The sequence below is a fragment of the Rhodnius prolixus genome, unplaced genomic scaffold, assembly GCF_049639745.1.
Source record: "Rhodnius prolixus isolate KJV_2025 unplaced genomic scaffold, Rpr scaffold_6, whole genome shotgun sequence".
Taxonomy (NCBI): Eukaryota; Metazoa; Arthropoda; class Insecta; order Hemiptera; family Reduviidae; genus Rhodnius; species Rhodnius prolixus.
Window position 1 is genome coordinate 40,214,943 of NW_027411634.1, and position 12,568 is coordinate 40,227,510.

Below are 12,568 nucleotides of genomic sequence, written 5' to 3' on the forward strand. Positions count from 1 at the left end.
ATGTGCATTTCCGGTGTAAACACCGGAAACACCAGTAAAAAAAAAAATGCGCAAGATTTTGATATTATAACAAATTTATTTTTAACACTTACCTCTAATTATAAAAATTAATTCGGACACAAAAACTCTGGAAATGCAATCCAATGCACAATAATCTTTCATAATTAATAAACTATTCACAGATTTCTCAAATGGAAAGGAAATTAGACCGTACTTGGTTTTATTGATCAATAGTTTCAGTATGCGGCAGATATCACCTAATCCCTGTGAAAAAAACAGTAGAAAAGAAAAATTAATATAACTTTCCACAAAAAACTGTGGAAAATGTGTGACCACTTTTGGGGTGTGGATTCACGAAACGGAGGTTTCTTTTGAAACTAAGGACCCAGAACTGGCTGTCCTAAGGTTTTTTTTTTGTTTTCTTCCTTTAATAAGGTGTTGCTATTTGCTACAACGAGAAAACACTATCGGAAAGCCGGCTGCGCTTTGAGAAGACCTTGAAGCTTCAGGCTATAGATGGAGGACTCGTCTTTATTTTATGTGTATTTCAATCTAAATAGAATAATGATGCACTTACACAATACACTTGTCCAAGATAAAGGCCGTTACAAATCTGGAAATAAGTTTTATAGAATAATTACTTTTATTTAAGGATAATTATCTTTATTAATTAATATTAATAACTAGTAGGGAAGGGATTAGCGTACTGGACTCCCACGCGGGGGTCCCGGGTTCGAATCCAGCTGCTGACCCTTAGATTTTCTCTTTCTAGGAGCTTCTTACAGCTCACTGTCCGGTGATGGACAGTGTTGTCTGCAACGAGAGAACACTGTCCGGAGGCCGGTAGTGCACTGAAAAAAGCTCCGTGCTCCAATAACCTTAGATGTTGACACGCCTTAAACATTAAAAAAATTAGATTAAAATAAAAATAACTAGCACAACCCGTTAATCGGTAAGTATCTACATATTGAAAGAAAATTATGAAATAAATAACCCAAAACATTTGGTAGCATTTATAAAAATTAACATAATTATTGAAATTACGCAATGATGTCTAATTTTCTTTCGTTTACGTTTTCATTTTGAGTATCTTCTTCTCAGTAAACCTGTGAATGCTTTTTTTGAGACGAGATTGAGCATTCGGCTTTTTCTTCCTCAAGTCTTTCTCCCAAAACTTTCTGCCCATCTATTTTCTTTTCTCAAGGAGGTCATCGATGAAGGCGAAAAGTTGACCCTTGAAGATTTTACTGTCCATAGAATGTGCCTCATTTTCAGGGCACATTCGAAATTATATCTCTTTAGAAGGGTAAAGAATAGATATAAGCATCCTTGCATTGTGGATGTTTTTAAAGTCTGATTTCAGGATTAGTTGCACTAATTTCATCAAAAATTAATTTAATCATATTAAATATGATTTAGAAATATGGCAATGCTTTGCATTCGTAGAGAAAGAATGGAATGTGAGATGCTATTCTTTTAAAAAATGTTTATAAAAAAAAAAAAATAGCTCAGATACAACCATGTTAAGGGAGTTAGTTAGGCAGAGAGACTAATAGTCTAATGCTCCACCTGCAGAAGCCGTACACTAGCTAGGCGTAGTATGGCCTAGTTAACCTAGAGGGCATGAATGAACAGAAATTTAAGACTCACGTTTTCTTTGTTCCTGGCCATATAATCAAACAACTCTTGAATAATATTTGCTTGTAGCGCTTCTTCCGGGAAATCCACAACGTAACTGTGAACTATCTTGAACACATATCCACTGTATGTGCCATTAATACTCTCTCTCAGCCATCTAGTCTCGGATTTTTTTTCCCCACAAATTAATTTCACATTTAATTACTACGCAAATACAAAAATTAAATTGAAAATATAATGAAATTGTATTACCTAAGAAATACATCGATAGCGTTCAGCTCGTTAAATAAGTCTAAATACTGTTTACACCTTAATAAATTATTGATATAATCCAACACTCCCACTGGTAGATCGTTTTTCCAACCTTTACACGCTATATCAGAACTTACGTACAGTTTAATAAATTTAATTGCCTGTAAAAGAAGAAGAATGATCTTGTTATTCAAAAGTTTTAGTGAAAGATTGATGATGTATAACAGTGGTGAGTAGGTTACAGAAATGATGACTTAATTTTGGCTCTTTAGGGTGCGTTCTACTCGTGACCGCGGTTTTGCCCGTTACAATCGAAAACTCAAGTGGAATGGACTACGGAGCGTTTTAACCTTTCATGTAAACATTACAAATGGCGACCTCGAAAATACGTCATAAGCTTGAAGAGATTGTTTCTTAATTTTAACCCCATTTATATGCAGTTATAATAAACTTTATTGGTAAAGTTGACTTATATTAAAAATATATATGTAATTCTATTTTTTGTATAACATTTTCGTGGAGTATTTATAAAATTTACGTTTAAATAAAATTAAGATGTCTTTTGTGGCAACAGTAGGATATTTATTAATGCAACATAATAATGCTTTAGAAAGTTCTTCATCTAGTTACGATGAAAAGTGGAACGCAGTTTTACAAAAGCGCAATAGTGAAAAGCGAAAACTTAGGCCACATATTATTAACTATCAAAGTGTAATTGGTCGTTATTCAGTGATTTAGTATGTAAAGGGATGAGTAATTTTTCATTTTATTTTATTTTTTTAAGACTTTCGAGAAACACATTCAATTATTTACATGATATAATTTTTTCGGTCGCCATCTTTCCTTTTAAAAATTGCGCCAAATTTCTGAATGCCCACTTCGACCCAGCTCTTAAGGTGGGGCGTTGTGAGCTTCGCGTGAGCGAAAATAATGACGTCATTAGTGACGTTTTCACCACGACCACAATGACCGCGGTCGTCAAATGGAACGGCTGAAGGTATATTTTGATCTTTGTGAGCGCTTAATGGAACGCACCCTAAGTTGACATATTTAATGATACCTGCAGAAATACTGTTTTACAAATTGGGGAGATTTTCTCATTGATGTCAGTCTTATCAGCAATGATCATGTTTAATAAGCAGGGAATAGCTCTCCACACTATATAGAATACAGCGGTCTCTGGATCTGTCCATCTCATCTAGATTGTGAACAAGCAAGCGAGTTGTTAATTACTCGTACTTTATGTTTAAAACTTTTAAACATTTTTTTAATATAAAAAACCTTACCGAGCATATTGGCAATTTGAATAATTTTGTAGATTCAATAAATATTCTCAACATATGACGTAGACAGTTTGTGGTTTCCATTGTAGTTAATGTGAGGTTATCACTTTTCCTGCATATATGTAAAAGTATTACAAGTACTCTGCCAGTTAATATGTCTGGATGATCTAATTTATATTTACTTAAAATATTTGTAGTTAATGTATCAATAAATCCATGCGACACAAAAACTGGTTCGAATTTAGTCTGGGAGAGGGGACAAAAAAAAACATGAGGAATAAGCGATTTGGATCCGGATTAATTATTTATAAATTCAGAAAAAATGATAATAAATCGGACTTACTTTGTAAATTTCACTGTGGCAATCAACGCTACAAATGATTATGTAAAATATTTTTAATACACGTCGCGATACAGTAAAATTTCCAAGTCTGAAATAATTCAACAACCTTTTGATCTCCATACGTTCGGCCAGTTGGTCCATTTCTTCAAATATTCGTGATGGAACTGTCATTTTTTCTTTACTCATGATCTGAATGAACAAATAAATACGTAATATTGAGGATACGCAAGTTTTACTTTGTTAATAATCATTAACTATAAACTAAAAAAACTAGTTTTATGACGTCAGTGCCAAATAAAATAAGGGAAAAATATTTAGGGCATACTCACGCGACCTTCTCTTGTTTTTTTTTTTTTAATTGAGCGCCACAGCAAATCTACTGTGCCAATCCCAGCCTAAGGAAGAATGCTTACATTTTTCAAGATAACTATTTCTGTAAGAGGACGGAATTCAGGAAGAGAAGTGACAGCTGACTGGATCCCCCCCCCCAAAACCCATAAAATTTCTATAAATCAGACCGATCACATTTCTTCCTTTTTTTACCAGTACGAACAGGAAGTAAACATTGCGAGTTCGTACCAAATAGTCCACATAGAGCTATTTTAAAGAAAAAGATTTTCCTGCTATTCAAGGTTTCTTTTTAATACATAACCCTCTCCAGACTGGGCTGGATGTTTACAAAGGAACACTCTAATGTCCAAATATTTGTAGATTGGTTAGTGCGGGTGAAGTAGGGCTTAAGTTCAATACCCCTTTTGGCCCTCTTGCAACCATTTCCCTTTGTCCTGGCCAGGAGTAATGGAAAAACGATTCAATAAAGTTTACCATGGGAGCGTAAAATAATAATAGTAAAATCGTGGCACTCATAAGGTTTTCCTTTACTCACTTTTCTCCTCGCTGATCTTTTAAAAGATATTTCTTACTAATATTATAGATTTTATAAAAACAGAAAAGCCTTGAAAAGAATTTTCGCCTGAAAAAAATGATTAAAATAAAAATTATAGATCTATGTATGTGAAGTACAAAAATTCTAGGATCAATTTTAGTGAAAAACTATAAAAATTGAACTCCATTCAGGAAATGGATTTGATCCAGATGTGGTATTACTTTGTACTTAGTTAAAAAAATGTTATCAGAAAATATTCTGCTAAATAATTATTATTTTTTGTATAAAGAAAACGGTAAAAATTTTGTGCAAAATGCAACGTTTTCCCAACTTGTGCCTGTATGTTCACAATTTTGGTTATTTATTCACAGGAAATATGTCTGGTAGTATTCTTTGGTGTAGAATACTTAGTGAGGCTGTGGTCAGCAGGATGCAGGTCTAAATATATGGGATGCTGTGGCAGATTACGATTTATCAGGAAACCTATTTGTATAATTGGTGAGTCTGTTCTAAATTTAGTATTTTTTTGTTTTTTTTTCAGAAGATTTACATAAATTGAAAATTAAGCGAACAAAACTGTGAGATTCCATTGCATTTATTGGTGAACACATTCCTGACGTCAGTAATTAAAATGCAAATATAATAGTAAATTACAACTAAAAAAAAAATAAATAATGTGAAGCAAAACTGGGTTCCGAACTTGCAGCGATAGGCCGCTTAAGTTGGCTAATCTGGGGTCCCTGACGTCATTTTGTGGACAGCTGTTGACATTACGAGAGTCTGGTTGATGTGCTAACTGAAAATACTTGGTTGTAGTGATGGGCAGAACGAGTCCGCGTTTGGAGTCGTTGGATTTGAATCAGTTCCAGGGTTGGAATCGATTCCAACAACTCGTTCACTGATTCCAGTCTGTACTTACCCTATGCATTAGTACAAATGTCACGCATTGTAATTAAATAAATAATTAAAAGTTAGCTTTTCCAGTTAATAACAAAACTATATTTCTTTAACACACATTAAGTAGTTCCCTAATTCCCAATTGATCTGATAAATATAAAATTAACAACGTAACCAAATATTAACAAAAATAGGCTAGTCAAATATAAAAATTAAAGCAACTGCAGTTTTGTCGTTATCTAGCTTGACCACCGGAGTTAACTTGATTCAAGAAGAAAAACGCAAATGGGTAGGAAATTATTCCCATAAAAAAAAATTATAACCCTTCAAACAAAATGATAATTACTCATAAAGAAAGAAATATTTATTTACTATGAATTAATATCAAGCTTTTAAAATATCTTATTATTTTACAAAAAGAAAAAGCTGTGTGCCAAATCTTTAACTTAGCGGCTGGACGCTCTTTCTCTTATCTTCATTGGCGAAAGTTAAATCGTGTACATGTCATGACGACGATCAAAGTAATACTGAGCTAAAAAATAGTATTACCTAACTGCTTTACTTACTGCTGTATCCCTCCCACTCTATCACCTATTTCACAAACATTCGTCGATTGGAAGTAGGTTTTAGTTAAATATTTGTTTCATTTGAAAACAAAAAACATTATAACGCTTTCTCAAGATGTTTTTAAGTTTTAAAAATTTGTTTTTGTCCATTACTCTTGTAAAATACGAAGAATTTTAAATAAAATATAATATACAAACACAAATGATCTAGAATGCAGGTGGAGTCAGTCGGCGTTGTCATGGTGATGGAACCGTTTAACGACTCCGGTTCCAGCTCCAGCATTTTCTATTGGCTAGATTCAGTGAACGAAAAAATGGAACGAGTCCGGTTTCAAAAGGATTTAAATCACTCCGGATTTGACTCCACCAATTCCAGTGGATTTAACCAATGAAATTGCTGGTGTTGGGCCGGAGTCGTTAAACGGTTCCATCACCATGACAACGCCGACTGACTCCACCTGCACTCTAGATCATTCTGTGTTTGTATATTATATTTTATTCGAAATTCTTCGTATATTATAAGAGTAATGGACAAAAACAAATTTTTAAAAATTAAAAACATCTTGAGAAAGCGTTATAATGTTTTTTGTTTTCAAATGAAACGAATATTAAACTACAACCCATTTCCAATCGACGAATGTTTGTGAAGTAGGTGATAGAGTGGGAGGGATACAGCAGTAAGTAAACCAGTTAGGTAATACTATTTTTTAGCTCAGTATTACTTTGATCGTCGTAATAACATGTACACGATTTAACTTTCGCCAATGAAGATAAGAGAAAGAGCGTCCAGCCGCTAAGTTAAAGATTAAGCACACAGCATTTTCTATATGTAAAATAAAATATTAAATAATAAGTAAAGTAACTACAGCATTGCTTTTTAATTAATGAGATGGGTGTGCCTGGTGTTTCTTTGCAAGGTTCGCTATATTGGGTACGAAATTATTTTTCCTTCGACTCCCTGTCTTAGATCGACCCCTACTTTTGTTTAGAAATTAACAAAATAATAAAATGAATATTATTTTAGAATCGATATTCTAAAAAAACCTTGGAACTTATTTTATTCTTCAAGCATCAGTATTTAAGCTCGCCAGATTTTGTATTTTGGTGTGGATTCCTCTTACAAGTTGGAATGTGTCAGTGAACTTCTACATAGTAGCCTTAAGTGAGTTTTATTTTAGTGTAAACGACTACAGTATTAATTATTTTCATTTTAATTTGCCTCAATTTTTTGGGGCGGGGCGGAATCACTTTTTTTTAAAATAGGGATTTGAATCAACTCGTTCCACCATCGGACTCGTTCCAGTGGAACGAGTCCGCTCTAATAGCCCATCACTACTTGGTTGGCCAGTTATTATAGATAACAGTGACAGCCAGTCCTGAGTGTTAGAATTGTGCGGACGGATTGGGAAAAAGTATTACTACACTATGTAGGTCAGTGTTCGTACTTTATCGATTCTAGATTTATTTTGTGATAGAAGAAAACTTGGGGAATTTGGAATTGAAAACGCGGCTTTCAAGAAATCCATTTTATAATGATAACCTTAGAGCGGTTATCAATGCGGATTTTGGCCGCAAAGAGATGGAAAGAATGTAAGATACCTGCAGGTATTTAAAGACGTTCAGATGATTATCAGTCTTAACCCTTTAAAAGAATTTAAAATTTAGGTTTTGGTAACATAAGAGATTTGTCCATTTCAAAATTGATGGCATTGTACGTAATGGGTTGCATTTCCTTTATTATTATCGATTTTATAGTTTTTGAGATAGATGAGGATCTATGAGGGATTCTCTGAGAAGTGAGGAGATCAAGTTCAAGAGATTTGAGGATGAGGGAGCTTAGGCGTTTAATTTCCTGTTTCCCTGGGCAGCTGTGAATATTAAGCTCAAATCCAGATTTGTGTGTTATTTTCCTAAGCTGTGTTTGAGTTGCTACTGTTGTTTTTTTTTTTGGAAAGAGAGGAATTTACGTGGGCTTAGAGAAGTTTGGATTTCTAGGCTTCATTCTTCTCCCACAGATAAATAGGCTTACAGCTTCCATGCACGCTTAAACTTCGTACGTATAAAATTTAGAAAGAAGTTTTTTTGTTTTTTTTCTATTTCGTGTTCTAGATCTCATAGTTGTAGTGGCATCTATAGTTGTTTTATCAGTTGGTTCAAATGGACAAGTATTCGCAACTTCGGCCATTCGTGGCATCCGATTTCTTCAAATACTTCGTATGTTGCACGTTGATCGTCAGGGCGGTACTTGGAGACTGCTTGGTTCAGTTGTTTTCATACACAGACAGGTAGGTAATACTAAATATATTTAAAATTATTAAATTTTAAAGAAGGATAGAACATTTAAAATTTAGATATATTATAACTGTTTGGAGATTTTAAATAAATCCTCCGTTTCAATAACTTCTCTCAAACAGTTAGGAAGTGAAACAAGTTGTGAAGGCTTCTCCATAATCATAGTTTGCTCACAGTTACCAACAACAATGAACTCTGTTGTTTTCTTGTTGTTGCGGTAGAAATGGAACTCTTCGAGAGAAGCTCCGTCATTAAGATGTAAGAGTCTGCAGGAAATGCTGCTTCTCGTTCCGTTACCTATATCTCTGTATCAGCCAGCCACTGATTTGGGCATGCCAAAACTATTAGAGAAAACCTGAATTCAGCAATATAATTTTCTAATTAATTTTCATTATACCAATCTGTTTCTTTTTTTTTCTTTTCAGGAGCTGATAACGACATTGTATATAGGATTTTTAGGGCTTATTTTCAGCAGTTATTTTGTTTATCTGGCTGAAAAAGATGTACCTGGACCGGACGGAAAAACTGGTGACTTTTCCAGCTACGCAGATGCTCTCTGGTGGGGAGTGGTAAGTTAGATTTTTAGTTGGTAGTTGTGCTTTATCTGATATTTTCACGATTTTGTTATCTTTCTTTCTCTTTCTAGATAACCGTCACCACCATTGGATATGGAGACGCAGTTCCGCAAACTTGGTTGGGCAAAATAGTAGCATCTTGCTTCAGCGTTTTCGCGATATCATTTTTCGCTTTACCAGCAGTAAGTGTTATAAAAAAAGATTTAAAATAATAATGAATTTATGTATCATTAAAGATCCATCCAGCCATAGTTACGAGGGTCGTTTGAAAAGTCCGTGCAAAGTCAGAGAGATAGCACCACTGGCGCCATATCGAGGTTATGTTTAGTTAGTAGCATCTCTTGGAAGAACACACACCAAGTTTCAGCCAGATCGGTCTATTTCTTTGTGTTTGGCATTCGTTTGAATAGAGCAAGTCGAGTGATTTTCAAAAAATGGACGAAAAAGAATTTCGTGTGTTGATTAAACACTACTTTATGAAAGGCAAAACGCCTGAGGAGACTAAAGAGAAGCTTGATAAACATTATGGTGACTCTGCACCTTCGATTAGAACAGTTTATAAGTGGTTTCAAAATTTTGCGGAGTGGCCATATGGGCACAAGTGACGCTGAACGTTCTGGACGCCCTGTTGAGGTTACTACTCCAGAAATCATTGATAAAATCCATGATATGGCGATGGATGACAGAAGAGTGAAGGTGCGTGAGATTGCTAGTGCTGTGGGCATCTCGAATGAACGGGTACATAATATTTTGCATCAACATTTGGACATGACAAAGCTATCCGCAAGATGGGTGCCGCGATTGCTCACGCTTGACCAAAAACGAAATCGTGTGAAGTGTTGCAAGGACGGTTTGCAGCTGTTCCAGAAGAATCCGCAGGACTTTAAGCGTCGTTTCGTCACTGTGGATGAAACATGGATACATCACTACACTCGTGAGACCAAAGAACAATCTAAACAATGGGTTACCAAGGGGGAATCTGCGCCAAAAAAGGCGAAGACCGTTCCTTCGGCCGGAAAGATTATTGCTTTTGGGATTCGCAAGGAATAATCCTCATCGACTATCTGGAAAAGGGTAAAACTATTACAGGTGCATATTATTCATCGTTATTGGACCGTTTGGAAACCGAGCTGCAAGAAAAACGCCCACAAAAAAGTCCTTTTCCATCACGACAACGCACCAGCTCACACCTCAGCAGTTGTGGTCGCAAAATTAATGGAAATAGGGTTCCAACTCGTTTCACATCCCCCCCCTATTCTCCAGACTTGGCTCCCTCGGACTACTATTTGTTCCCCAAAATGAAGAAATGGCTGGCGGGAAAAAGATTTTATTCAAACGAGGAGGTGATTGCAGAAACGAATGGCTATTTTTCAGACTTGGACAAATCCTATTATTCGGAAGGGATCAACAAACTAGAGCAGCGTTGGACGAAGTGTATAAGCCTAAAAGGAGACTATGTTGAAAAATAAAAAAGGTTTACCCCAAAAAATTAAGTAATTTTTATTTTTGCACGGACTTTTCAAACGACCCTCGTAGCTCTATCAGTTCAATTAAGCCCATTCAATTGGTCCATTCAACATCCTACTTCTGTACTCCAGTTACTCTCCTTTCAAAGAACCCTAAGTCAGTCTGAACATCATCCATCCATCTTGCATGAGATTTTTCCAATCACACATCGCAGTTTGACTTTTTTTCAAAGCTCCGGTTGGCTGTAAGCATCTCATCCGAACTCTCTTTCAAGATTTAAATCAGTTTGGCCATCTCTCAATTTACCCAAACAGATGAACCCTTAATCGTTTGATTTTTTGGTAACCCAAGACTCATTGCAATACGTTACTTAGGGCCTATACCATAGTTTTGTACAATAAGACTGGGGATTTCAAGGAAATACATAAAACTACCGTATTTTTTTGAGCCGCATGAAGAATCAATTTGCTACAAAGAGATTCTTGCTTTTATTTTTGCCATATCATCTATGACCGTATACTTAACAGTTCCTAGATACTTGAAAGTCTTTCAAGGCGAGAACAAATTATGGCCTAAAATCGATCCTTGAATCCATCTCACAAACATGGTCAATTAGTTTCCTCAAGAACCTTGCGTTAAATCCTAAAATGGCTTGGTAAGGTTTCTCGAAGACAGGGAGATGGTTTTGAACAAGATCTCTTCACAGGATCAGGACCAATGTGTGTCAGGATCAATGGACCAATTCTTCCTTCGAGTTCTCTTTCCAAGGACCCGTCCAAGACTGCATTAAGATCACTTAATTCAAACAATTAACATTCAAAGCTTTTCTTATTTATAAATTACAAAAACAATCCTATTGAATTCTGTATTTTTCACCAATCCTAGGGTATCCTTGGCTCAGGATTCGCTTTGAAAGTGCAACAAAAACAACGACAAAAACATTTCAACCGTCAGATTCCTGCTGCGGCCATGTTAATACAATGTCTATGGAGATGTTATGCAGCTGATAAGTCTTTCAAAGGAAACGCAACATGGAATATTTACGTAAAGGATAATTTATCAAATTCTAAAGACGCTCAACCACCGGCTAAGGTAAAGGTACATTTCAAAAGGAGAAGGAAAAAACCTCCCTGAGATTGAGAAAGCAATTTCAATTTTTCCATTTGGCATTTGTACTTATTTTTCTTATTGAGAAGAAAGGCAATAAAACAAAATATAAGTAAAAACTAAAAAAGCAATAATTTTACTTTATTTTTTTGAAAAACACTCTTTTTTATATTCTCTATCTGTATTTATCTATCAGACTTATTATTTTCTTTTATAATAATTTTTTAAGCACGTATTTTAGAGAATTCAAGCATGGTTTAAAGCAAATCAACATTTCAAGCAAAATTTAAAATATATTTAAATACAAAAAAATAGTATAAATAAGCAAAAACTCACTTTGTGCAAACTTTCCTAGCAGTTTTTTGCTTTGAGATTATTTTTATTTTTTAGATTACAATATATTTCCAGTTTTATTGACACTATTTGCACTTTTGAATAAAATTAGGTTCCTACTATAAATGCACTTGTGCAGTGTCGATTGATGAAGAAAGCCAATTATATTTTTGGAGTAATGCTTCGAGAATACGCTTTAAGATGCATTTTTAGGGTTGTAAGTTTTCCCAACACATGCGCAATTTTTGTGAATATCAAAGTTTTTCCGGAAGCTTTACCAAACTGGTAAATTTCTTTTTTTTTTAAAGAAAAAAAAAATTTCTAATTCTTTTGAACGTAGACAAAACGTGCCACAGGCAGATCTACGCTTTGCTTTGCCAATTTTTTACTCAAAAAAATTTTCCAGACCAGATTCTTAAGTTTTAAGAAGATGCAATTTAAATTATAGTAAGAGAAAATCGTGCTAGCGAGAGAAAGTAAGAAAAAACTTGCACAAATCATAACGTGAGAAATGCTTTACAATGCTTTTTCGTAGGCACAGCTGATTGCTATAATTAATTTGTACAAAATATTCTTTAAAAACACTATTTCTGTAATTATTATTTTGGATATGGCAAATGGAAAAACTAAAAAAAACATTTTCTTGAGACCTTTTTTCCATTAAATTATCCCCCCTCTCTTTGGAAAAGAAAATTAGTGCATGCCTATGGTTTTATGCAAAAAAAAAAAAAAAAAAAAAAAAAAAAAATTAGTAATAATTAAGGAACGGATTTTTATGTATTTAAAAATGCCAAATATTTAATTAAAATATGCATTTATTTTCGTCAATTATGTGGAAAATATGTGATTTTCTTAAAATATTTTCTGGAATATTTAAGTAAAATGGACATTTTTTTTTATGAAAATGGATTTTTTTGGGGGGGAGGGGG

General features: G+C 34.4%; 2 protein-coding genes across 10 annotated transcripts in view; one reads left to right on the forward strand and one right to left on the reverse strand.

Annotated features, from left to right (window-relative positions):
- Positions 1-12,568, forward strand: part of KCNQ (KCNQ potassium channel) — a 132,938-nt gene that overhangs the window by 94,373 nt on the left and 25,997 nt on the right. The window contains exons 4-8 of one of the 2 annotated variants that reach the window (XM_074141979.1): positions 4,774-4,900; positions 7,975-8,150; positions 8,583-8,726; positions 8,804-8,914; positions 11,085-11,291. In XM_074141979.1, the coding sequence (XP_073998080.1) occupies positions 4,774-4,900; positions 7,975-8,150; positions 8,583-8,726; positions 8,804-8,914; positions 11,085-11,291 (765 nt within the window). Of the gene's footprint in view, positions 1-4,773; positions 4,901-7,974; positions 8,151-8,582; positions 8,727-8,803; positions 8,915-11,084; positions 11,298-12,568 lie in introns of both variants that reach the window. The other variant, XM_074141978.1, reaches the window with a different exon arrangement.
- The window catches only part of LOC141461185 (uncharacterized), a 45,499-nt gene that overhangs the window by 4,181 nt on the left and 28,750 nt on the right, over positions 1-12,568 (reverse strand). For 6 of the 8 annotated variants that reach the window (XR_012462645.1, XR_012462644.1, XR_012462643.1 and 3 more), the window contains exons 3-9: positions 3,517-3,705; positions 3,177-3,419; positions 2,951-3,088; positions 1,891-2,051; positions 1,651-1,795; positions 578-613; positions 93-264 (exon numbers count right to left, since the gene is read on the reverse strand). Coding sequence is in view for 5 of the 8 variants with exons in the window: in XM_074141981.1 (XP_073998082.1) it covers positions 93-264; positions 578-613; positions 1,651-1,795; positions 1,891-2,051; positions 2,951-3,088; positions 3,177-3,419; positions 3,517-3,702 (1,081 nt within the window). In the remaining 3 variants the exon portion in view is untranslated. Of the gene's footprint in view, positions 1-92; positions 265-577; positions 614-1,650; positions 1,796-1,890; positions 2,052-2,950; positions 3,089-3,176; positions 3,420-3,516; positions 3,706-4,402; positions 4,490-12,568 lie in introns of those variants that run through there. The other 2 variants (XM_074141982.1, XM_074141984.1) reach the window with 2 other exon arrangements.